This window comes from Lissotriton vulgaris, chromosome 2_2 (genome assembly GCF_964263255.1).
Source record: "Lissotriton vulgaris chromosome 2_2, aLisVul1.2, whole genome shotgun sequence".
NCBI lineage: Eukaryota > Metazoa > Chordata > Amphibia > Caudata > Salamandridae > Lissotriton > Lissotriton vulgaris.
This window is the reverse complement of record NC_141688.1, coordinates 108,097,299-108,122,922: the sequence shown is the minus strand read 5'-3', so window position 1 is coordinate 108,122,922 and position 25,624 is coordinate 108,097,299. Positions and strand designations below refer to the sequence as shown.

Genomic DNA, 25,624 nt, shown 5'->3' with positions numbered 1-25,624 from the left:
ATTTAATTATTTCGAGCCTCCTGTCTACTGCCCACAGCCAGGTGAGTCTGTCCAGTCTTTGCAATCATCATGGGCAGTGTGGGCTTTGCTGAGCGGACGTCACGACCGGGCCGGTATTAAAAACAAGCATTTGCAATGCAATAGGTCTCGCATTAGGAAAGTTTGAGCTATTGGTATTGTAAATGACAATTTTTTTATTTAGGTTTTGTTTTTGAAAATAGCGAAATTAATAGCTTTGTCATTTACAATGCCAATAGTTATAACGTTCGCAAATGTGACACCTATAGCATTTGTAATGCAATATGTGTTGTATTTACGTGACTTACGTGTATTGATATTACAAATAATAATGGCTTTTAATTTTTTTCCAATAATTAATACTTAAATAAAAGTTATTGTAATTTATAATGGCAGGGGTGGGTGAGGAGTGGGTGAGGGGTGGGTGCGGGGGTGTGACGGGGTGCGGGGGTGTGACGGGGTGCGGGGGTGTGATGGGGTGAGGGGGTGTGACGGGGTGAGGGGGTGTGACGGTGAGGGGGTGTGACAGTGTGTGGGGGTGTGACGGTGTGTGGGGGTGTGACGGTGTGTGGGGGTGTGACGGTGTGAGGGGGTTTGACGGGGTGCGGGGGTGTGACGGGGTGCGGCGGTGTGATGGGGTACGGGGGTGTGAGGGTGCGGGAGGGTGAGGGTGCGGGAGGGTGAGGGTGAGGGTGCGGGAGGGTGAGGGTGCAGGAGGGTGAGGGTGCAGGAGGGTGAGGGGGGTGTGAGGGTGAGGGGGTGTGAGGGTGTGTGAGGGTGAGAGGGTGAGGAGGGGTGAGGGTCAGAAGTAAATGGTGGCAGGGCAGACATCATAAGACAGAGAGATGAGACTGCGTGGTGACTGCGCTGGTGAGTTTCATAATCAGGAGGGGCAGAGTCAGCACAGTCTGCGAGGGATCAACATGTCTAGAGGCAAAGCATAGCACAACTAGAATTCCCAAAGATTACAGCAGAAAAGGCTACAGTATTAACAGCACCTATAGTAGAAACCAAAATTTTGCTCCTTACCTTGGAAATCTAGTTAATGGCAGATGTGTAAGTGACAGATTCACTTTTTTTTTTCCAACCAGATTTTGTTTTTTTCAAGACAGTCGATACACGTATATACTGCTTATTGTTCACGTCATATTTTGCACTTTTTGCACGTATTATACATAATCATTACTCTCCGGCGTTCTTGGCTCAACATTCCCTTGTAACAAAACGTTCCCCCATGGAGTTGCGCTTGAGTGGATATTTGCAATCCCTGTGTGTTATTAGGTTCTCGTGGGTCAGACTTCCGGTCTCCGTGTGTGTTACAGTGTTGGCCAGATTCAGATTAGGTGTTCTCCTCATCCGCTCCCTTGTTCTAGCGAGGCTGGCTGCGGAGTGCTTGCCCCACTACCATTGTCCTGCCTGCTTTGTCCTGCCGCGAGAGTGCCGCCGCGCTGCCCGCGGCGACCCGGAAGCTCTTGGCCGGCCGCCCAATCCGCTCGCGGCCGACCGGAAGTCCCACCTCCCGAGGTCCGCGAGCTGCCGGCGCATGGAGCGCCCTGCCGTCCGGTGTAGCCCGGGTCCCCAGGAGGGGGCCGGGGAGAAGGAGGAGTGTGGCGCCTGTTGCGGGGCTCCTCTGACCTGAGGGAGCCCCGATTTAGATGAGGAGACGCGCCGTGAGGAGCCCCGCCGGAAGAGCGCAGTTGGTGAGTGGGGCCCAGGGCTGATGTGAAGTGCGTGCGTGCCTGTGTGTATGCCTGGGGGGGGGGGGAGTGTGTGCGCGCGTGTGTGCGTGTGTGCGCGAGGGAATGTGTGTGCGCATGCGTGACTGTGTGTGATTGAGAGAGAATGCGAGGTAGGGGATAGTGTGCCTGTATGTGTGCCTGTATGTGTGCCGTATGCCTGCGTGTGCATGCGCGCGCCTGTGTGTGTGTGTGTGCGTGCGTGCGTGCATGCAGAGGGGTGGGGGCTGCCTGTGTCTGTGTGTGAGCAAGGGATTTGCACCGCGCATGCGCAGCTACCAGACGCTCGCTTCCGAGGTGAAATCTGACCTCGTCAAAGCGCGCGTCTGGTAGCTGTCCACATTCCTAAATACGGGCCACAATAGGTCTGAAGCAGACACCTTCAATGCTCACGCATTGAGGGTAGGTCTGCTCGACCTAAAAAGCAAAAGGTATAATTAGGACCCGGCCCGGTAGCTTTAGTTTTCATGTAAATGCACTTTAGCTGCGACATAATGTCCATTAAATTCTCGTTCAGGCGTCCAGCAGAGAATTCCTCACCCTCCGTGTAATCTTAATGAGAGATCTCATGAAGATCACACAAGAAGTCAGGGGTGCATTTCTGTAGGAGTGCTGGGCGCGTAGATGCGCAATCACACATTCATTAGGCGCTTTGCATACTTTGTAAACTTAAAATATGCCCTCCCTTTCTTATTACAGTTAATTCACACATTCACCAATCATTACGAATAGCAACCCTGATGGTTGCTGCATAATTTGCAATGTTTCTTTGTATTCGACGTTTCTCCTTTCTTCTGTACACCTGTGGCCAGTATCTGCCTGCAATTTCATGCCCGGGCCCGGTTCTGCGCAGTAGATTTAAATTGTAAGCAGGGCGGACAAGATGGTGGCTTGAGTTGCGCATCGTCGTGGGCCTGGCTGTGGCTGGCTGCAGCCTGCAGGCAATAAATAAAATACTTTAATCGTGATGATTGTTTGTCAGGGTCAGCGACAGTGAGTGACAATCATCATAGTTAACATTTTTGATTTGCATAGCTGCAGTGCCAAAGTTTCAGATTGCTATGTGTGACATTTTCATAATTACAGACAGTGTAATTATTAGTGACGCTTCACTTTCAATGAGTATGAATGACACTTTCTTGCAAGCAAAAATCAAGCAATGAAGGCGAGGATAACATATAAATACAAAAATTAGACCCATGATTTGAGCAACAAGAAACTCTAAGAAGATCTGCGGAGGCTGACTCATATTTACTATGTAATTATGAAAATGTCACACATAGCAATCTGAAATATTGGCAGCTATGGCACTGATTTAACTATTCTGTGCTTTCTGCGAGTTGTGGTCTTGATATGCCCCTCAGTGGACCACTTTGTATAAATAAACTTGAAAATAAAGATACCTAAAACAAAAGCCTTGGATTGTGTAAACATGGTGTCCTGCTGACAAGGGCCAGACAGTAGATCTGGCTGACATCCTAAATATCCAGCGTCTCATTTGTCCAGGTTCTGGTGTCTTGCGCTCTTTTTTAACGGAATGGGACACATTTTTCATTATTCAGACTTTACCCAAAGTAAGAGAGATAAAGGCAGAGAAAGGAAAAAGGAGAGATAGGAAAAGAGTAAAAAAGGGGAAAGTATGGACGAAAAAGAACCTGTAAGAGAATAAAGCTAAAGCAGTGTCTGGGTGGTGGAAAATGGCGTTAGTTATTCACAAGTCTAGGCACCCCAGCTTACAGCTGCTCCTGAAGTGGGTCTCTAAGAAAACTTTGGACCCTCTGTGCTTATTATTATTTTTTTACATTAGGCTCTGCCTCTATCTTTACCTCATTTTCAAGAGTTGACAGTCCGTGTCTCCCTAGTTCACGGCGTCCCTGGGACGCACTGAACTAGGCTTTCACAGGTGCTCTGAGGTTATATTGGGCTCCCCTGTCACAGTCTTTGTCTGCTGATCTTTTAGGTACGATGTGATATGCCTGCGAGTTCTGCGTCCCCTGGGCCCATCTCCCGGTTTTGAAAGGCCTCGTTCCCTGGCCTTTATGCAGCGACCAACTCGGTCCCCTACTGTGGGGAACACGGTGTGGAGCTTGTGGCCTCACTGGTGCCGTGTACAGAACCACGGTAAATACCCCATCAAAGTCAAGTCACGTGCAATGCCTCAGCAGGACACGTCCTCAACGTGGCACATAGCCCATGACAGTGACATATTTCACCAGGCCTACATTTCACAGTCAGTGATTGTGCTGCCTGGCATGACTGAGACTGCAGCGTCACAAGACTTCTAAAGTAGAAAGTGAATGATCCCATAATAATGCAGCACATTCCAGGAAGGTGACAGGGGCTGCCCTTCTAACAATAGATCAAGCACCAGCTTAGTGGCCTGATATATAAAGTCAACAAAATAGCAAAAGCTGCATTCAGTGCCATGGAAGTATTCAGTCAGAATTAGGACTCTTAATGTTACATCAGGGCTCTTGGCCACAATGGTGGACTCCTCAGAAAAAGAGCACAATATTTGTGCGGCCTGTTTTGTGCTGCACCACATTGCATTACATCACATTGACCTTTGCACTGGAATGTAGGCACATGCAGGATTTAAAGCAGTGTCAGTGATCGAGCGAAGGGACTGGAGGTGGGTCCGAAGAATAGAGTGCTGCTGTGCTCTTTCTTCTAAGTGCCCTGGCTGGGAGCCAAATGGGGAGAACTGGCAGTTGTTAGTTACTGATGAGCCGTGGTTTGTGTAACTCTCCCGGTAATGTAAATCTGAGACTTCATATCAGCCTGTCACTGCACTAGACTAAATATTCATTTGCCGCCCTCAATACTATCCATGATCCATGCGTAGCAGGGTAATGCTACACCACCTCATCCACATTCTTCCAGCAGAGCACGTCATAGTCATGTGAGGCAATCATGCCAGTCACCCACCCTTTTGCACAACGTCAAAGTCCTGCCAAGCCCATGCTATGATGTCATAGCGCATGCTCTGAAGCCTCACGTGTGCGCCAATTGTGCTGTATAAATATTTACAGTAAGTCTGCATTGGTATGACTTTAAAATTCTGTATGTGCACTCCAGTACAGTCAACAGTGACACAGGGACATGCTTACAGCGCCACTAACAATAGAAGTGGAAGCCGTGAATAGAGAGCATACTGCCTTGTGCCAGGATAGTAACCCTGAACATCTGCATTTTGTGAAGACATAAAGTTACTTTGCTGCACAGGGAACCTCCAAGTAGATTGTGCAGTGGAAGTACTATGCAGCTTAAGCCATAACTTCTCTCACTCGTGTGCCATCCTGCTGCTGGGGGAACATTCTCATCAGGAAACATACCGATTTAGGCAAGCAAGAGGGAACCTATTTTTATTATGTAATAGGAGGTGGCCTTTGAGGCGAGAGGGGGCCCTTGAGAAGGAACCCTAGTTCTACAGTGATAACGCTGTCGGGTCAAACTCTTACAATGTCCTTCGCAGACATCTTCATCAAAGCTCATTCATCCATCCATCTATCCATTCATTCATCCATTTATCCATATATCCATCTATTTAAATGGGATCACTCGCCGTAGTCACCTCCATGTTCTTTCGAGATTCAAAAGGCTGCGCATATGCGATCCACATGTAGTCAAGTCATGGATATTTATTGAGCTCATGCCTGTCATAAAGTGTCCTACAAGTTGTCACACAAATCACGTGAATTGTCACATAAGTACTCTTGAGGACAACCTATGCTTCATGTTCACGGTTGGGCTAAATGATTGGTGGTAGGGTCTGTAACTATTTGCTGCTGATACAATGGCAGTGGGAAATGCCAATTATTAACTCCTCAAAGTAAATGGACATACATATCTGCTAATCTGCTTCACATAACACTCAGACACATGTCCTGTGTCTTCTTTGTGTGGATTACGGGACACATAGCAGAAGCAGGGTGTAGGTACAGGTTACCTTCAGACGAAGCACATGCCCCAGTCAATGGCTACTAAGCGCTACTACTAGAGGGCACATCTGGGCATTTGAAGCCTTGTCAATATCTAAACACTGCTAGATGGAGTTACCATATGATATAACAGACAATATTAAATCAGCCCAATTTGGTAAGGAGCAATAGAGCCCTTGCCAGCGGGGCTAGCACTCTTAATCCCAGTGGAAATAGCTATGCTCAGAAAAGTGCAACAATGAATAGTGATACACTACACTAGCCATACACTTACAAAAGTAGTTGCACTCACAGCGCTTTAAAGAATATGCATCTGTAAACTCTCTCCTGTGTTAAACATTCAAATTGATACTGGGACTTCATGGGGAGACGCTCTTCAAGGATGGTGAGCTGTAGCACTAGTCTTCCACAGGCCTCCCTTGTGAAGTGTTTCTTAGATAAACAAAAAAATTCTCTTGGAGAGGAAATACAGAAGTGTTCACATCCACATGTTTTACACTACTTCTCTCACCAACAAGTTGCAGACATCAGTCATACACAATCATACAAAGCGGCCCCAGACCCTACTAGTCAATTATAATATATACAAAATTACCAGCTGGATACAGTAAAAAGCTTTTTCTTTAATTATGTAATCAGATGTATTCCAAAAGCAATCAATATGCATAAAAACACAATGTATCAAGAAGTAAAAAAAAAGGTTAAATACACAGCAATATACATCAAATGAGAGACTGAAAAGTAATGTGCAACTGAATAGTGGCATCTATTCTAGGTTACTCCCTATGGAATTCCAAATTTTATAGATTTCAATGTCCACAGTCTTTCATTTTCTATTAGGCATTGATATGTTCCTGGGATGTAACCATATATACACACAGGCGTCGACGCGTTTCGGTGATGTTATACAGTTTTAAACCACCTTTTTCAAGACGTATATTATATATCAGCCTCTTTATCAAATTGATACAATATAATCCTCTGTTATGTCAAGGAAAGCACGAACATTCATAATGTTTGGCTCAATGTCAGGCGGGGCTCCACAGGGCTCCAAAACGCCACTCTTATATCGATCTTGATCAAATCTCAAATGGCACCAGGATTAGTCTTCTACCGGGACGAAAAATGGCTCCCTTGTGCTTTAATGTTGTTTAGCCGTTACTATAGTTCAAAGTCTTTCCACAATCTCAAACTTGAACATGTCCTCTTCATGTAAGTAGGAAGGTCACTCTTTATGTCACCTATTATTAATGTATATCATCTACAGCTCTACAAAACCATAATATTACAAAAATACCTTCATGGAGCCAGAGTGTGTCAATTGCTGTGTGACCGGCATTTGTGCTCTGAGTTGGTCATTTTGCAACAGTGTTTGGTCATTTTGCAAAGACTTTTGCACTGCGAACCAGCGCGAAATCAAAGTCCCTCCAATTAACCAATATTTTGTTCCCAGCCAAGCACTGCAAATCATTAAACAATTGCGCAAAATCGACGGTAGAAGAGCTAATTTGCCCATCTATAAACTTACAGGGCAATGATTAATGTTAAGTGCGTCTGGCCACTCCTACCCAGTCTTAACTCATATTCATGAAATTCCAATGTGTTGCTGGAAACGGGGATAATCTGCAAAATGTACGCCCACAAACAATTAGTAGTGACTTTTATCCGCTAAATGTTATTTATTCGTTTAAAGTACATTATCAAGAAACTAGTTAGCCATTCATACAGCACGTTACCTGGGATGAATAATTTACTGCAATTCATCCTTCAATTATTACAATTCCTCCTTCAATTACTGCATTTTTCCTTCATTCCTGATTGTGTAAAAACATGGAAAGCAGGATTAGGAAGGGACACTTACCGCAAACGTCGGCGGGCAGATACGCAGAAATTACAGTGTAAAGTATCCCGAATAGAAACATGTTGAAAGGAGGTCTTGCAGAAATACAAATGAGCTCCTTCATGATTCGAAGTGGCTTGTGGGAAACATTCATCACTAGAATATCAAGAGGCGCATCTACAGGAAGTGGCGCTGTGGTTCCTGTTTCTATTGAACAACCATGACATTAACATGCAGCTAAAATCTGAAAACAGGAACATAGAAAGACACGCATTAGCAATGCCAATAGCATGGCTTTTCTGTGCTGCACCCTGTACTCACCCTGACACAGCAGAAACGCCCACGCCTGCCCTCACACATGAATTCATGGGCACAGACATCCCCCTGCATTCAGATGGGCACAAACACCCCTTCAAGCACATGTGTACAACCTTCCCCACCCTTACCCAGGCACATGTGTCACTCTGCATCACATAGACACACTTCTCATTCTGCACTCAAATGGGCGCACCTCTAACGATGCCTCACACTGGCACAACTCTCCTACATGCACACTGCTGACCCTACTCCAGGTACAGCACTCACCCTGTGTTCACACAGCTTCACATCTCCACCCGGTCCCCTCACCGGCCCACCGCTCACCGTGTACTCCAACCTCCCACCCTGCACCATCACAGGCTCACCCCTCACACAGATACACCTTCGAACATGCACTCACGCTCACACCCTTTGCCAGGCCGTGACACGCATGAACCCGTCCCTAAGCACTAACTACTTCTCCCTGCACTCAAAATGCCACACTCACCACCCTGCTGTGATAGAGACACACCTCTCACTCTGCAAGACTCGCATCTCACTCTACACTCAATGGGTACACATCTCTTCCTACACTAACACACTCACATCCCTCCTTCACTCAAAGAAGCATATGCCTTGCTTGACACTCATACAGGCACAACGGCCACCCTTCACTGACACAGGCACACTGTTCACCTTTCCCTGCAATGGAAACAACCCCAAACGTGCCCTCAGACAGACAGATTGCTCACCCTGACTTTAGATGGACACACCTCTCTCATTGCACTTAGACAGGCGCACTCCTCTTCGGACTCAGATGGCAGACGCTTCCCTTTTGTGGTACTTGTGTAGCATTTATGCATGAAATATGTATGCATGTATGGCATATGTAGCATGTATGTAGTACCTATGAATGCTTATTGTATGCAGTGTGCTTGTATTACGTATGCTAGATGCATTCATCTGAGCACACAGCAGGTTATGGGGTATTCTCTACAGCATTAATGCCAGCAGTCTGTTTGTTGCAGCAGCATTGTTTTGTCACATGCCATCATGCACCTTGGCCTGAATGTGAGTATTCTCGGGTTACAGGTGAGATAGAGGGGTTCCGACAGTTCTCACTGTGGGGCAAGCCTTACCTATCTACATGGTGTTGCACTAAGAAGCGTGGGGCGCCGAAGGAACGGGGAAGAGTACAGAGTCAGGATGGCAGAAGTTGGAGTGCAGCAGCTCTGGGTGGGGAGGGAGACGGGAGATGTGCTTCAGACAGGTGAAGACTGAAGGTGTGTCCCCAAGTGAGAGAGAGGGGTGTCCAGATCACCAGTATGAAGGCCCTTGGGGCCCAACACCAATACCTACCCCAGTAAACTTTATTTTTCCGCCAAGAAAGCTAGCTTTTTATAGTTGATCAGGTCCAACCTGGGGTCAATTCACCCAGCAGATGCTCTGTGTTGTTTTCTGTATTATTCCTGGAATAATGGGCTTCATGGTGCTCTTGATGGAAAATCAGACCAATAATCTGGACTTTTTCACTGGAAATTTTGAGTTCTCAGTGTATTGTTTGGTAACATTTATGTAGTGCTTACTTCCCCTATGGTACACCGTGGTGCATGATATGTGGTTAAAATGTGTTATCTAAGTTTTGATACTGTGTCAGAAGAGTTTCCATATCATTTGTGATGACCACCGAGGTACAGTTGTCATGTTCTGGGATGCAGCACTTATAGTATGGTGGATGTAGACGTATGAGAGACAGGCATGCAGTTTATGGTTGTCTGTAAGCTAGCAGCTTTGAGCAGCTCTCCAAATCTCTTTATGGCATTACTTATCAAGCTGGTTACTGCACTGGGTTGTCCATTTTGAGATATTTTGTTGCAAGTTTATGGTCCTGAGCAGGCATAGGTTGGAGGGATAAATGGTGCAATGCCTTGCTGCAATGGACTTTGCCAATATCATCCAATATGTGAATGCCATTGGGAGATGTCTAGAAGTGGTTGTAGTATATAGGTTGAAGGGATCTGCAGGGGTGGATTAAATTATGATCCTTAATTAGCCAGCAAACCAGTTCTGGGTTAACTCTCCCTCCCACTGTCAAAGTCAATGTAAGTTTTATTGTTTAGTTAGTTAAACCCTTAACAATATAAAAGAACATATAAAACAATCAATAACATTTGCCAGTTTTTAAAACATAACATCAGTTTGTTGCTGATAAAATATTAAACACTGCTGATTAACCCTTTCCGTGCTGCGAACGTCCAACGGTCGTTGCGTGCACTACCTCGGTGGTGCTGTGCACGACCGTTGGACGTCCGAATCCCGTTAGCGCGATCGAACGTCCGCACTGGGGCGGAATGTTCGACGCGCTAAACGGGTTAAACATTCTCTAATTGTTACCCCGGATCCCAGTCTATTTACATTGGCAGAATTCCAACCATTTCAGCAGAGTTGATATATTGTTTAAAAGTTTGAGTCACTTGCTTAACTTTTGAAGAGACAAAATTGCCACCTTCTAGCTGGATATTTTTGAGTCAATTTTCAGGGCCTCTTCGAAGAAGTTAAGGAATTTAATCAATTTGCAATTGAATTGTGGATCCGATGGGTCTAGCCCTGAAATTATTGCAGCTCTGCAGGTCCTGAAACCTCTGGTGTTTAGAACTTTTCTAAGTAAAGTGACTTGTGCATTGGGAAGTTTAGAGCATGTGCAAATTATATGAATGAAGTCTTCTTTATTGCTACTGCAATGTCGACATGATTTAGGCATTTTGTGCACCCAGGTTGGTTGGTCCGCAATTGACGGTAGTTTCCCAAAATGTATAGCCATCAATTGTCTCTTTGAGTAGATTAAGAATGTAATGTTCAAGGAAGCTGCTGGTGCAAGAGTCTTATAGTTATTAATCACCATCCAGGCATGCGACCTTGAGCTGAAGATGTTTTTATTGAACAGTAGTGAGTGGAATTTTGCTGATTTGTTTATTACTTGTTTGAAGGACTGATATGGCAAGTTATTATTCCATAGCTCGGTTATGCAGATTGTTAACAAGGATTTATAAAGATATTGGATTTATGGTGATTTTATACCCTCATCCACTTCTGTCCAAAGGGCGTTGCTAATTGGTGAGTTTACTGTGTTCTGTGTCCATCAATACAAAGCTTTATTGTAGTGTACATTCTCCCTATTGTTTTGTTTAAAAGACCAAATTCAAGTCGAACCTGGGCCGATGAAGCCACCCGATGTATCTGGAAAACATTTTTATAAGTTGAGACTAATAGTATGTTTAAGAGGTCCGAATCTTGGTAGAGTGGTTCTGACATACGTTAGCGTTGAAAAGCACCGCGAGCAGAGGTTTGTACGACGGTCCCTTCAGTTTTTTGCCAGTATCCTAAAGGCAAATGTTAGTGCACTGGTTCTCTGTGAAATGTAGATTTTTTGCTCTTTTGTTTTGTCTGTTATCTATATAGAACCCCAGATATTTGTAACTTTTAACTTCCTCTATCTGGTTGCCCTAGAGCCAGATGTTCTGCTTGCTTCTCCGGTCATTACCGATCAGCATTGTTTCGGTTTTTGATGTGTTTATTTCTAATTTGTTAGATGAAATATTTTCTGACATCTTATTGAGAGCTCTTCGAAGGCCGGGTTTTAGTTAAATTCATTAACACACTGGGTTTGAAGACAAGTCAGCTATGAAGATATTAAGAAGGCAGACCTCAATTTGTGAGCTACATCTGTCAGTGGCAGGGCAGGCAAGTTAATTAAGATCCTGGGCACAGCCCTGATGGCCATCTAGTCAGGGGAAGGTCTACCCCCTTCCCCCCCCCCATTTGTCGCAGTTCTGGGAGCCACTTCATCAAGGAGCTTTTCAGCGCCTGGCTGACAGTGATCCCATTTTTAGTAAAGCACATTTAACTTAGGTTAAAAAAGGACTATTTTCTAATAGTTTCATTTTCAAAATATTATTATAAAATCTGACTTGGATATCTCCTACGCAGGTATACTAACATTGTACTCTTACAAGAAACGCACCTTACCCAGGCAGCACTTGAGACATGCTTTGTCTTGATACTTTATTGGTGACACATTATGTGGTGTAGTCCACTAGTGACAATTACCCTACAGGTCCTGGGTACATGTTTGTGCCATATACTAGGAACTTCTACGTAACTCAAATATTCCAATCAAGTCCAGCTAGCTTTGTCATATTTTAAGGGTTAGAGCCAGTGGTCGAAGTGGGGAAAAACAAGTAGGGGACTTGTGGGCGGAGAATCAGAGGACGGGAATAATCCATGGTTTGGGTCAGTGGGCGGAGTCAGAGATGTGGAAGAAAGAGCGAAATATCCCAATTTTTAGTATTTGTTCCCCATTTCACTAACCGGTTACAGCTTATTATGTTATTTAATTTAACCTATGGATACACATGTTTATTTAAGGTTTAATATAAGTTATTGACATTAAAATACATTCATAAAGTGGGCTATGTTTCCAATCATAGAATGTCCCAAATATCCTTAAAAATGGAACCGCAAGCCATTTGTCTCCCATCCATGGAGTTTCTGTCATCAGCACTTCTCCTCCCTTTTTCCACAAGAGCTGTTCAAACATGAATGGCAAAATATCTTAGTTTACAAATGTTTTCCACATAATTATGGCTATGCCATATTTGCCAAATAATACATCCGGTGCTACATAATCTGACAATTCTAACTAATAAATTGTTTATAGCTCAAACGGATCAAAAGTTACTAAAAAATGTGACTTGTGCTGCTCTGAAGTGTAGGGCCCTTTGCAAAGGTTAACTGGTCACATTTCTCACTGCTGCAGTTGTATGTTCCTTTGGAACTAATAAGGAAAAATCTTTGCAGAGACTGTTAGCATGTGAAAAAATGTCAAAATATTAAAGTCTCACAAAATGTACAGTACCTCTAATACACGTGTAGGGTGTCAGAGCACTTTACATCACACATATTACACAGAGACAACCAATCATACGTGTGTAAATCACTGTATAGGGAATGTTACATAAGACAAAGGACTACAAGGTATAGGAGTCAAATGACAGCCATACTAGTAGGCAGCATAGTTTAATAGTGATTAGTCTGGAGAAACAAACTCAGAATTTAAAACGTAATTCCATGATTGGGGGTTCTTTTTATTACTCAGAACTGATTACTACTCAAATTAACCCTTTTTTGCAACATTAGGATAATCAAAGACTGGGGAAAAAACCATAAAGCTCTAATTTATAGCTTGCAATTTGCATGCAACTCTTACATGCCAGTTAATAGCTCACTGTTCTATGTTAGTATTTTTACTTATTAACTGCAAGTAACAATAGGGTCTCTCTGACAAAAGCAGTAATCCACTGACCTATGTACATTATACATTATATGCACTTTGTGAGCAGCAGGCACACTAACCCTCTTGTGGTTCTGAAAATTCTGGTCCCTGCTATAATATGGTACCGAGGCCCAACACTCGTGTCACAAAATATCATCGTACCATGACGAATTTGGTATCGGCAGACCGGTAATGATTAGGACATTATCCCCATGCATTTGCGTCATGATTGAGTGATGCTATCACCTTTAAATCGTGATTTCCGTTCCAAACCCTCGGACTCCATTGTGTGAACGGCATCCATCTTGTGGCTTGCCCTCATATAGTCAATTGATTAAGGCCGAGTTTGATCTGAAAGGACACGTCCACCTTAGCTGACTTCCCCATGACCTGGCCGTATCTGAGTATCTTCAGCGTAAGAGCAGATATTGATGCCCCATTTCTTGCCTATCGACGCCAATGAGGAAACATATACATTGAACAATGTTGGGCTCTTTATTGCTCCTTGAGGCACCCCATATTTGATCTTCCGAGGAGTAGAGGTAAAGTTACCTAAACAGATGGACTGGGATCTATTCGATAGAAAAGACTCCAGCCAATTCAGGGCTTTACCTTGTATTCCTTTTGCGGCTAGCATATGTATTAGCAGTTTGTGAGAAACGGTATCAAACGCCGCTGATAAATTAAGTAATATCAGGGCGAATATCGTCCATCACAGCCAAGAGCGTTGTCTCCGTACTGTTATTTGATCTAAAACCAGTTTGGGAGACGTCTAGTAGGTTATTGATTTCCAGGAAACTTGACAGCTGTTTTGTTACCAATCTTTCTAAAACCTTAGATAGAAATGGAAGCTGTGAAATGGGACGGTAATTGGCTGGATCATTTATATCCGCGCCAGCATTTTTAGTAATGGAATTACAGCTGAATTTTTCCAAACTTCTGGGAATACAGCTTGCTCCAGGGACGGATTAAGAACTTTTGTAACTGCTGGGCAAATTATAGGTGTTAATTGAGAAAAGATATAGTATGGACAAACAACCCCTGGCGAGCCTGATTTGATTTCTGACATGGCTTTGCTAACCTCGTCTTCGGAAAAAGGGCCAAAAGTAGAGCTTGCCCTCATATAGTCAATTGATTAAGGCTGAGGTTGATCTGAAAGGACACGTCCACCTTAGCTGACTTCCCCATGACCTGGCCGAGCTGACTCCACTGCCTCCAGCCAAACCAGTTCGGAAAGTCCCTCGCCCAGTGGCCGAGTAAGATAGCATCAAGGCACAACATGCCATAAACCATTCACTACATACAAACCATGTTATCGACACACATACACTTGTCCCTGTATCTTGTTTATAGCCAGTTTTACGATGAGGAGGTGCCCGATTTTATTAGGGTTTCATCGATATCTGATGGTAGTTCTGGGCCGGGCTGGGTCATCTATCACAAACTGGACATCTAAAATATGGGTTTACCGTCATGACTTTGCTTTTTCTTTTGTTGAACAAATATGTATATGGTTGCATCATAAAACAAAGAATTCTTGCCTGAAGTGTAATATTTTGTATAAAAGGAGAAGGCTAGTTCTGTAAAAACGAACAGTCTCCTGAGAACTTACATCCCGTGCTGTTGTACTTCTAGGACGCTTGTTACTTGGTTGCAGCCAATAAAACTCGATCTCTGACTTCACCTAGAAGACTCTGTGTTTCTGTGGTCCGGAACAGGGAGAACTCAGAGGTCTTCAGGTGTTATCCCCTGGCACCACCGGGTTCCTAAAAACCCGGCACCTCAGTTGGCGCCCAACTCGGGGCGGTATCAAGCGGTATCGGTCCAAGCCAGATGTTCGTGAGGAGCTTCGTGTGAAAATTCCAGAGGACGGCCAACCACTTCAGCGACCCTTGTATGTCGACGTGGTTCCGAAGGTCTTTGCTGCGAGGTTCCCCGCGTCCCGACGGCTACGAAGGACTTCTGCCCTGACTATCGCCCTGTTTTGGACCCAGTGATCCTTGGTAGAGCGAAACGATAGACGAGTCTTCTAGTGACGTCATCGATCATCAATACTTTAGTTTAGTATAAGTGGAGCGTCTCCCAGTCCTTAGTTTGATTCTTAGTTTTTGGTATCCTTGAGATACACCTTGTTTGGAACTTGCAAGCGCCAAAACCAAGGGATTCGTGTATTCACGAAAATATCGTATTCGATAATCCTTTGAAGTTTGAAGCTAGACTAGTGAGCAAAGATGCCTGGTCTTAGCAGACTTGGAAACTTGTTTTGTCTTGGTTGTAGTAAGGACTCCCGATTAGAGGATTCGTGTCCGGTTCCTCCGATTAGAACTCCAACATATGAACTCTATATAAAGCATGGAGTAGTGTGGAAAAAGGTAGGGCTAGGACCTTTCTCAAGATTTGCCCGGCGCTAACCGCCCTTGTACCATTCAAATTTACCAAGCAATGAGGCAGGCGCCGGAGACCAGAAGGCAGGAAACAGAAGTTTTATTCCGACGGAGCAGAACACATCAGATCAGACAACAAGGTATCATCTCGAGGTGCCCTAACAGCCTCTCGGAGGCCTGGCCTCTTATATACCGGTTTATGGCATGTGACCTTTCTTTATTACAATCATAACATTGTGACGCCAGGAAAAAGACATCCCCATAATCCTCGTGCCAATCCCACCCCCATATACCTCCACAATAGAGGTCCTCAACCTGCTGATAAGAGGAGGGGGTCATCACGCAGCTGAGTGTTCCGTCGAGTCTTGGGATGTGTGCGCCTGATCATATCACAGGGGGTGGGGAGGCCTGGATCAATAGAGGGTCCTTTGAAGGAGAGCGACCTCATACAATAAGGGGCAGTGAATGATATCTCCCGGCTTAGGAGATGGCCTCGGACCTGTGTGGACAGCTGGACACGGGGTGAGGGGTCATCAATGGAGTGGTATTCATGCCGTGTGGACAGACCAGTGCGGAGGGAAGGTTTATCAACAGAGGGGCATTCATGGGAGGAGAGGAGGTGTTGGTCAGGCGCTGGCGTGACTCCCAAGGACAGGGTCATGCAGAAGGGTTATGCTCATGAGGGGAGGGAGGGGGAGCCAGGGTGCGCGGAGGATGCTTGCTGGGTCAGAGGGGCGCGCTGGCGATCGATCGTGGACAGGGAGACCATGATGCCTAAAATGGTGATCGTGCACGTTGTACGTGGGTGACAAGCTGGCGCAGATAATGTTTAGCTCACAAACTAAAATTCCACAGTCCTCCCTTTTAACATATCTCGCCAACTTGTCAGTTTGGATTTATCCCCATAAGGCCACGTATTTCTACTTCATAGAGGGGACTCATGTGCTCATTTCGGAAGTCCAAAGTCTTTGGGCACATACAGTTGGAAACAAGGCCGCACAAAGATGGTAGACATTGGATACCTAAGCAACACCCACATAAGATCACAACAGGTATCAGCACGAAGGAAAACAACCTCCAACCCCAGTTCCTCAAAGTGTCCCAAAACCAGCTCCCAAGCGACCATCCTTCCTGCTCCTGGTGAACCTCCGAGGAAAGTCTGTGGAGGTGTTCAATGGCTTTGTAGACTGAAGGCGAGTTGTCTGGCACGTAGGTGCAGCAGCTAGATCCGATGATGCGGCATGCTCCTCCTCGGTCGGCTAGGACCACATCCAGGACAAGGCGATTTTGAAGGGTCACAAGGCGGACCGCCTGGAGCTCCGCAGTGTTGTTGGCGAGGATGCCAGCCGTGATGTTGATCGTTGTTTCTACTGCCTGGGTCAGGTGTCGGATAGCGCGGCTGTTTGCCATTGGGCCCCACAGAGGAACAAGTCCCTTTGCTGCATCTAGGAACTGTGCTCCGGTGGAGTCGGCTTGTCCAATGTCATCTGCACGCCTCTGCCGGTGATGGTTGGCAGGGGCTACATATGTGGGTGGAAGAACGAAGGCAATGTAACAGGCGCCCTTCCAACCTCTCGGGAGCCAGGTGTAAGCTTTGGTGCCACACACAAAGTACATATTCGGAGAAGCAACAAAGGAAGGGGGGTCAACTGAGTCCAATGTTCTGGTGATTCGGCAGGCACTGTGACCCACCAGCTGCGTTCCATGGCCTTCGAGACACACAAGACCTGTGACATTGATAACAGACAGGGCCACAGTCAGAGTAGCGGTAGTTTGTTTTTGCAGATGAGAGAAGGTGGTCCTGGCTGGATTGTGGAGCACCTGTACTTCGACTCGTTCTTTGGCAGGAATGTCTTTAAGGAAGGTGGCGCCCGTAAGCGCTGGACACAGAGCAACAGAGGTCTTTTCGGTTTTGTTCAGCCAGAACCCAGAGTAGAAGTGCGATACTGTCCGGCTGGAGGTGGCGTTGTCCTTGTGGCTCGCTTGCATGAGGATCAGCCAGGCGAGGCAGGAGCCGTGAACTGAGAAAGGAGAAGGGATGAAGGGGATGGAGTGTCCTGTAGCATGCGGGAGCAACCCGCAGATCCAGCAGTTCGTAGCATTTGCAGCAAGGTTGTGTTGGTGCAACAGTTGCACGAAGGAATTGTTCCAAAATTCCCTGCGCCTTTCTCGGAGCTGAGGCGACAGAGAGATTAGGTGATGCTCTTTCAGGGGTGTCGGTCGTGCAGTAGGGAGCAATGCCTCATGAGCCGGTGTACTTTCCTCCAGAATCCAGAAGGAGGTCATGAGGAGGAGGCAGAAGAGGAAGACAATGAAGAGTGCGATTGTCTTTGATTTGTGCAAGTTGTCAGTCTTCGGATTTCTATACTGGGTATTTCCTGATGCTTCCATCATCTTCTTATCTGGCGCTTCCATCATCTTCTTATCTGGTGCTTCCATCACCTTCAAGGGGGCTCGGTAGTGGGCAGAACCACAGACTTCGTTTAGCTTCTCTCCCGGTAACCCTTGATTGTGCTTAGGTTACCGTTCTGAGATTTTAACTTAGTCCGTGGCCTACTTAGCCGAAACTCCCTCCTTTCGACGCAGGAAATACCCTTCTCTGGATGGCACAGTGGGATCAGAGAATTTTGCAAGTTCGAGTGCCTCAGTATCGGGATAACAGTCCAATATCGGTCGGTCTTTGCTCAGGAGCTCTTCTTGGGCGCTGACGTTTTCTGTTGTGGTTAGGTTTGCAGAGACCTTCCGGCAATGATGCGCGTGCAGCCAGTGCTTCTTCCCCTCCACTCGGAGCGCCGTTCGGGTGGTGATCAGCACTTGCCAGGGGCCCGTCCACCGAGGTTCCAGACTCTTGGTTCGCTGGAAATTTCGTATCAGCACGAAATCTCCCGGTTGGATGTCATGGCCGGGGCCCCTGGAAGCATCGGGGATGGCTTGCTGCACCTGTTGATGAATGACAGACAACGTTTTAGTTAACTTGCACAAATAATCAGATAGTAGGACGTCTGGGACGTCATGAATGGAGGTCGGTTTGGGAGCAGTCCAGAGATTCATCGGTCGCCCAAACACGACCTCGTAGGGGGTCAAATGGTGCTTGGTGGGAGTGGAGCGCATCGATAACAAAGCCAGTGGGAGGGCATCCGGCCAGTTAAGTCCAGTGGTGGCCACTATTTTTGCCAGTTTCAGCTTCAGTGTGGCATTATGGCGTTCCACTAGACCGGCGGATTGGGGGTGGAAGACCGCATGAAACCGTTGCTTCACCCCCAACACCTTTAGGATTAGTTGGATAACCTCAGCTATGAAGTGGGGGCCATTGTCGCTCCATAAAATTCGACAAAGGCCATAGCGAGGGAAGAATTCCTTCAGTAGTACTTTGGCAGTAGTCATGGCAGTGTTGTCACGAGTTGGATAGGCTTCTACCCATTTGCTGAAGGCACACACGATGACTAGTACATACTTCAGGTTTTGGCATCTCTCTAGTTGGATGTAGTCCATCTGAAGGACCTCAAAGGGGTGATTGGGGGTCCCAAACCCTCCCCGGGGTACTACAGTTCCTTTCCCGGGGTTGTGTTGCAGACAGATAAGGCACTGCTGAACTAGGCGTCTGGCTGAGTCGGGGATTTTGTCATTGTGCCAGACTTTGGAAATGAGTTCGATCATGGGTGCAGATCCTATGTGTGCGGGGGAATGTGCCATTGTCAGTATGGGGATCAGGTATGAGTCGGGCAGCAACCACTTGTTTGCATCCTTCGTTCGCCAGCAACCCTCTTCGTCCTTCAAACCCACCCTTGCCCACTTAGTCAGTTCGTGAGGGGTGCTGGCCGACTGTATGTCTCTGATCATCTCCCTTGTGTCACTCCATTTTTCTGCTTGTGACCTGGTCACATATATGCGTGTCACCGTCCTATTCTCAGCTGTGGTTCGTGCAGTGATGTCGGCTAATGCATTCCCTTGTCCGACTAAGTCTGTCACTCTTTTGTGTGCCTGACATTTGATCACCGCTAATCGTTTGGGGAGGAGAACTGCCTCAATCAGAGCGGAGACTAAATCTCCGTGGAGGATTGGGGTGCCGTGGGACGTCAGGAATCCCCTCTCCCTCCACAAGAGCCCAAAATGGTGGACCACTCCGAAGGCATACTGGCTGTCCGTATATACGTTCGCGGTGGTCCCTGCGGCTATGATGCATGCTCGGGTGAGGGCTATCAGTTCTGCTGCCTGGGCAGATCGTTGTGTGATGCAGGCTGTCTCAATTACTGTTCGGGTTGTCGTTACTGCGTAGGCAGCTGAAGTGGTACCATCTGGGAGTTTGATGCATGAGCCGTCTACCCATAGCTCTCCATCGGGGTCAGGAAAAGCAGTGTCTCGGAGGTCAACCCTACTCCTAGTCTGTTCGTCTGTGAGGGTCACACAGTCGTGTATGGGAGGAACGTCGGGGTCGTTTTCAGGCAGGGGTAACAATGTGGCAGGATTCAGAGTCGTGCATCTTTTTAGTGTAATGTGGGGTGCAAGCAGAGTCAACTCGTACCCTGTCAGTCGTGCGCTAGTCAGGTGTTGGGTCTTTGTCTGGTTCAAAAGGGTGTCAACTGCATGGGGCACTAATACAGTGAGAGAGTTGGAAAGTACGATTCCCTCGCTCTGACGGATGGAGACAGCAGCGGCAGCTACTGCTCGAAGGCAGGCAGGTAAAGCTCTGGCTACAGGATCAAGAGTGGCGGAGAAGTAGGCGCAAGGGCGCTGCTTAGGACCAATTGATTGAGTCAGGACAGACAATGCGCATCCCTCCCTTTCGTGGGTGAAGAGGGAGAAGGGTTTGGAGTAATCCGGCGTTCCGAGGACGGGTGCTGAGCAGAGTGCATCCCGTAATTCCTTAAAGGAGGCTTGACACTCAGTGGTCCAAGGAAGCGAGGAGGGGACATCTTTGGTCAGCAGGGCAAGTAATGGTTTCACAATGAGGCTGTAATTAGGCAACCACTGTCTGCAAAAAGAGGTTAGGCCAACCAAAGAGCGGACCTGTTTTTGTGTTTTTGGGATGGGGGTGTCTAGGATGGTTTGGATTCGGTCAGGGGTAAGTTTCCTCCCTTCTTTGGACAGAAGATGGCCTAGGTAAGTCACTTGTGGCTGGCAGAACTGTAACTTCTTTTTGGAGACTTTATGGCCATTTTCTGCGAGAAAGTGTAGGAGTTGGACGGTGGCTGTCGTTGCAAGTGGGGTGGTGTCGGCCGCCAAAAGGATATCATCGACATATTGGATCAACACCACTCCCTCTGGTAGCTGGAAGGCATCCAGCTGTCTTTTGAGGGCCTGGCTGTAAATGCTGGGACTTTCAGTGTACCCCTGGGGAGCTCTACAAAATCGGTACGAGCGGGATTTTAAAGTGAAGCCGAAGAGATAACGGCTGTCTGGATGGATGGGGATAGAGAAAAACGCGTTCTTAAGGTCGATAACAGTGAAGGTGGTGGCGGTGGACGGGATGAGGGTCAAAATGGTGGTGATATCAGAGACTACGGGATATTGGGGTACAACCACTTTGTTAATCTCTCGTAAGTCGATGATGAAGCGGTACGCTTTCTCGTCTCCTTCACCTTGCTTCTTAACAATAGGTAGGATTGGGCTGTTGCAGACGTTGCTAACCACCTCTTCAACCACTCCTGCATCTACCAGAGACTGAATGATCGCTACCAGTGCCTTCTCACCCTCTGGGGATATCCGATATTGCGGGAGCTTCGGGAGCATAGCGTCCTGTCGTACAGTTATGTGGATAGGATCAATCATCATTCGCCCCACATCAGAGTCGTTTTTGGCCCATAGGTACGGGGGCAGGGTGTCAAGCAAGGACATGTCAGCGTCAGTTATGGGGCACATGTGTCGTGGGGGACGGGATCTGGGCATGTCTGGGTTGTCGTATAGGATGACTCGTATTCCATCTGGGGAACACCTAATGATAGCTCGAAAATGTTTCAGTAAGTCAATGCCCATAATGGCGTCAGGGGAGTTGGAGGAAAGCAGGAATGTCGCGTCAGTGGTGTTGTTTTCTAGATCAAAGGAAATAGGCACGGACAGGGGGTTAGTGGAGGGCGTTCCATCGAAACCTATCGACGTTATGTGTGAGCCAGACAAGGGTGCCCTTGGAATCAGTCGTTTTGATAACACACTACGTGTCGCCCCAGTGTCTACCAAGAATGGAGACTCTGTACCCAGGACCTTAGCGGTGACATAAGGACCTTGCTGGTCAACACAGAGCTCGACTGGATCCCTCCCTTGCCCCTGGCAGTCCTATGCAAAGTCGGGGGCATGTTCACCTTCGGACAGCTGATATTGGTTCTGCCGGGGACGATCAAATGTGTTCAGTCTCCCTGATCTGTCATTGTTGGTGCCGTTGGCATGCCCTCGTCCTTGTACCCCATTTCTTGGACCACTTGCCACATCCCTGGAGTCCCTATTTCTATTCATCTCTAGCATAACCGGACACTGGTATTTCCAATGGCCGAACCCTTTGCAGAAGGCACATTGGTCGTTGCTAATGTCTCTACGTCCAGGGTGGGGTGTGGGAGCGTGATCTTTAGGAGGTGGATCTCTGGGGGTGGCTGATTGGTAGTTCCCTCTTTGAGGTTCCCGTCCCATCGTTATACCTTGTATCTGGGCTATCATTACCCTTTCCTTTAAATCTTTCTTCTTTTTCTCGGACGCCCTATCAATCTCATTCTTTTGGTGCTCGTAATACTGAGCCATCTGAAGGATAGCTGCAGGTTTGGAGGCCCCCCAACTACTCTCACTTGTCTGCAGCTTTTGGGAGACCTCTTGTGTTAGACCCTTTACGTAATTTTGTACAAACAGGTGCTGTCCGGTTGCGGTGGTCATGTCTTGGCCACTGTAGTCGGAGAACACTGTCTCGAATCGGGAGAAGTATTCTGACACATCTTCCTGCGGTTTCTGTCGACAGGCCGTGACTATCGACCAGTCTACTTTTCTTTCTGGGATCAGTGTCTTTAATTTTTGAACTATTTTGTCTGGGAGTTCTAGTATATCTTTCACTGGTTTCCTTCCAGGTTCTCGTTGTCTATCTAATTTACCGAGTTGGTCCCAGGTATGCCCAAACAGATCCGCGTGGTCAGCCTTCCGGATTTGCTTCCACACGTCAGCTGGCAGGCATAACCCGAAGAACAAGTCAATGTCTGCTAAAGTCATTATCGTCGAACCCAAGGCTGTGCCTAATTCGGTATAAAATGCTGTCGGGTTCTTTCTTAAGTCGGGCAGGGTTTGCTTAAAGGTTAGGATATCTTGTCGGTCCCATGGTTGATAAACCCAATTGTACACAACCCTTCCCTTTGCATTTTCATTATTAATATCATCGCTCGTTCCCTGGCCCCGTGGCGGGATCCAGTAAGGGGCTGCTTCTCTGATAGGCATCATAGTATTGGCTACTTCTACCGAGGTCGTTTCAGGGACTGTAGCCTTGGCTTCTGGTTTCCGTTCCGTGAGGTGGCGGAAGACCTCAAGCATCTGCATGAAGAGCTCCGTCGCCTCACGTTCAGTCCCATCTCCAACATCAATTTTCCTATACAGTGTTGCTAGTTTAGCGGGACCCTTACTCTGATACCTATCTTCATACGCGTTCAGGGTGTAGTAGCTGAATCGCAAGATGAAATGCCGTCTGTGGCTGTCGGCATGTGAATTATATACGCTCATTGTATAATCTTCGCTCTCCCTTCGTTCTACTAATGTCTTTGCTATTTTGTCGATCCCATCCCGCTCATCTTTGCTCAACCTATTTAGTCTGGTTGATGATTGTTTGCTAGACTCGGGGTCGTCTGATGAGGCTGTTAATGTGGCTGGTGCAAAGGCCGTGAGGGCTGGTGCACTAGCACTGGGATCGCTTTCGCTCACACTCGGAGCGTGAAAGCTTTGTCGGCAGGGGGCATATGGAGGGGGCATGTAGATGATTGGGGGACCTAGTAGTAACTCATCGTTCGCCCGTTGTTTGGAGGGCAATTCAGGGTAGAGCGCAGAGGGGGTCCTAACAGGACATTGGCCTGTCAACCCTGATTCTTGGTTTTGCATAGTATCTTTTCTCTCTTTTATTTCTTCTTCTAGTTGCTTCGCGGCTAGGTGGGCTGCCTTTCGTAATTCTTTCCCTATTTTTGCTTCTTCTCTTTTCTTTCGTTGTTCCGTTTCTTTGCGCCACATGCCGATACTGTCGAGCATAGTGGGCGTGGTCTTATTCTTCTGGAGCGCGATTTCTAATGTTTTTATTTTATTTTCATTAAAGGTACCTATCAGTGGCCACTGACTTTCAGGGTTCTTTTTCGTATATTTATGCCATAGTTTAGTGTAAGCTATAGCGACTAGTCCATACTTAGTGAACATGTCCTTATTAGGGGTGCCCTCCAGTGGAGCTGGATGGTTCATCTCTAATAAGCGGTCCGGGCTAAACAGGCTACCAACCAGTGGGGAGAAGACAGGCATGACGGATTACAACGGGGACAAAAGTCTGCACTACCTATCTTATCACGGCGGACAAAGACTAGACAGAATATTTCTATTCTACGTTGTTTGGAGGCCGTGAATACCTCAAAAGAACCAATACCGAATAATCGGCCAATCAAACAATCCAGTGGGGAGAATAAGTGGGCACGAAAAGTTATCGTTACCCACTCTTTCTCTACCTGCAAAGAGAGACCTTGTTCTTCCCTGTTTGCAGACAAAGAATCTCCAGACAATAATCCACGAACGACAGTCCGGGAAACAGTGGGGGAGGAAGATAGGCACGACGGATTACAACGGGGACAAAAGTCTGCGTTACCTATCCTTCACTGCTTGCAAAGAGAGAGCCTGTTTGTTTTTCCCCGTTTGCAGACAGTGAATCTCCAGAGGGTTTCAACAAAGCGTAATACTAGTATTATCCGAACAAAACAATATATATATATTTTTTTCAATCTGTCGTGTTTACACGACCTTACCCGGACCGCATGGACGGTTTCCTGTCCTCTGGATCCAGCGCCCGATCGTCCTCTCTTCTTCGTGATGTTCGTGGCACTCCTGATGGTTCCCAGTCAGGACCGTAGATCACTCGAGAGAGGTCTGTTCAGAACTAGTGAAGGTCGGATGATCGGCTGTCAGACGAGGGTCTATCTGACACGAGCTCTTCCCGATCGTTGCAGTCGTTCACTCTGTCATCGGGACCTCTCCCACTGGATCCACGTGTCGCTGATGGGCCCCACGCTTTGGGACGCCAATTGTGGAAAAGGTAGGGCTAGGACCTTTCTCAAGATTTGCCCGGCGCTAACCGCCCTTGTACCATTCGAATTTACCAAGCAATGAGGCAGGCGCCGGAGACCAGAAGGCAGGAAACAGAAGTTTTATTCCGACGGAGCAGAACACATCAGATCAGACAACAAGGTATCATCTCGAGGTGCTCTAACAGCCTCTCAGAGGCCTGGCCTCTTATATACCGGTTTATGGCATGTGACCTTTCTTTATTACAATCATAACATTGTGACGCCAGGAAAAAGACATCCCCATAATCCTCGTGCCAATCCCACCCCCATATACCTCCACAATAGAGGTCCTCAACCTGCTGATAAGAGGAGGGGGTCATCACGCAGCTGAGTGTTCCGTCGAGTCTTGGGATGTGTGCGCCTGATCATATCACAGGGGGTGGGGAGGCCTGGATCAATAGAGGGTCCTTTGAAGGAGAGCGACCTCATACAATAAGGGGCAGTGAATGATATCTCCCGGCTTAGGAGATGGCCTCGGACCTGTGTGGACAGCTGGACACGGGGTGAGGGGTCATCAATGGAGTGGTATTCATGCCGTGTGGACAGACCAGTGCGGAGGGAAGGTTTATCAACAGAGGGGCATTCATGGGAGGAGAGGAGGTGTTGGTCAGGCGCTGGCGTGACTCCCAAGGACAGGGTCATGCAGAAGGGTTATGCTCATGAGGGGAGGGAGGGGGAGCCAGGGTGCGCGGAGGATGCTTGCTGGGTCAGAGGGGCGCGCTGGCGATCGATCGTGGACAGGGAGACCATGATGCCTAAAATGGTGATCGTGCACGTTGTACGTGGGTGACAAGCTGGCGCAGA

At 47.1% G+C, this 25,624-nt stretch overlaps 1 protein-coding gene across 1 annotated transcript in view; it reads right to left on the bottom strand.

Moving 5' to 3' along the window:
- Nucleotides 1–25,624, bottom strand: part of LOC147729104 (uncharacterized) — a 366,822-nt gene that overhangs the window by 298,840 nt on the left and 42,358 nt on the right. Inside the window, exon 2 of the mRNA XM_086959794.1 lies at nucleotides 7,557–7,742. Coding sequence (XP_086815920.1) covers nucleotides 7,557–7,742 — 186 coding nt within the window. The remainder of the gene's footprint in view (nucleotides 1–7,556; nucleotides 7,743–25,624) is intronic.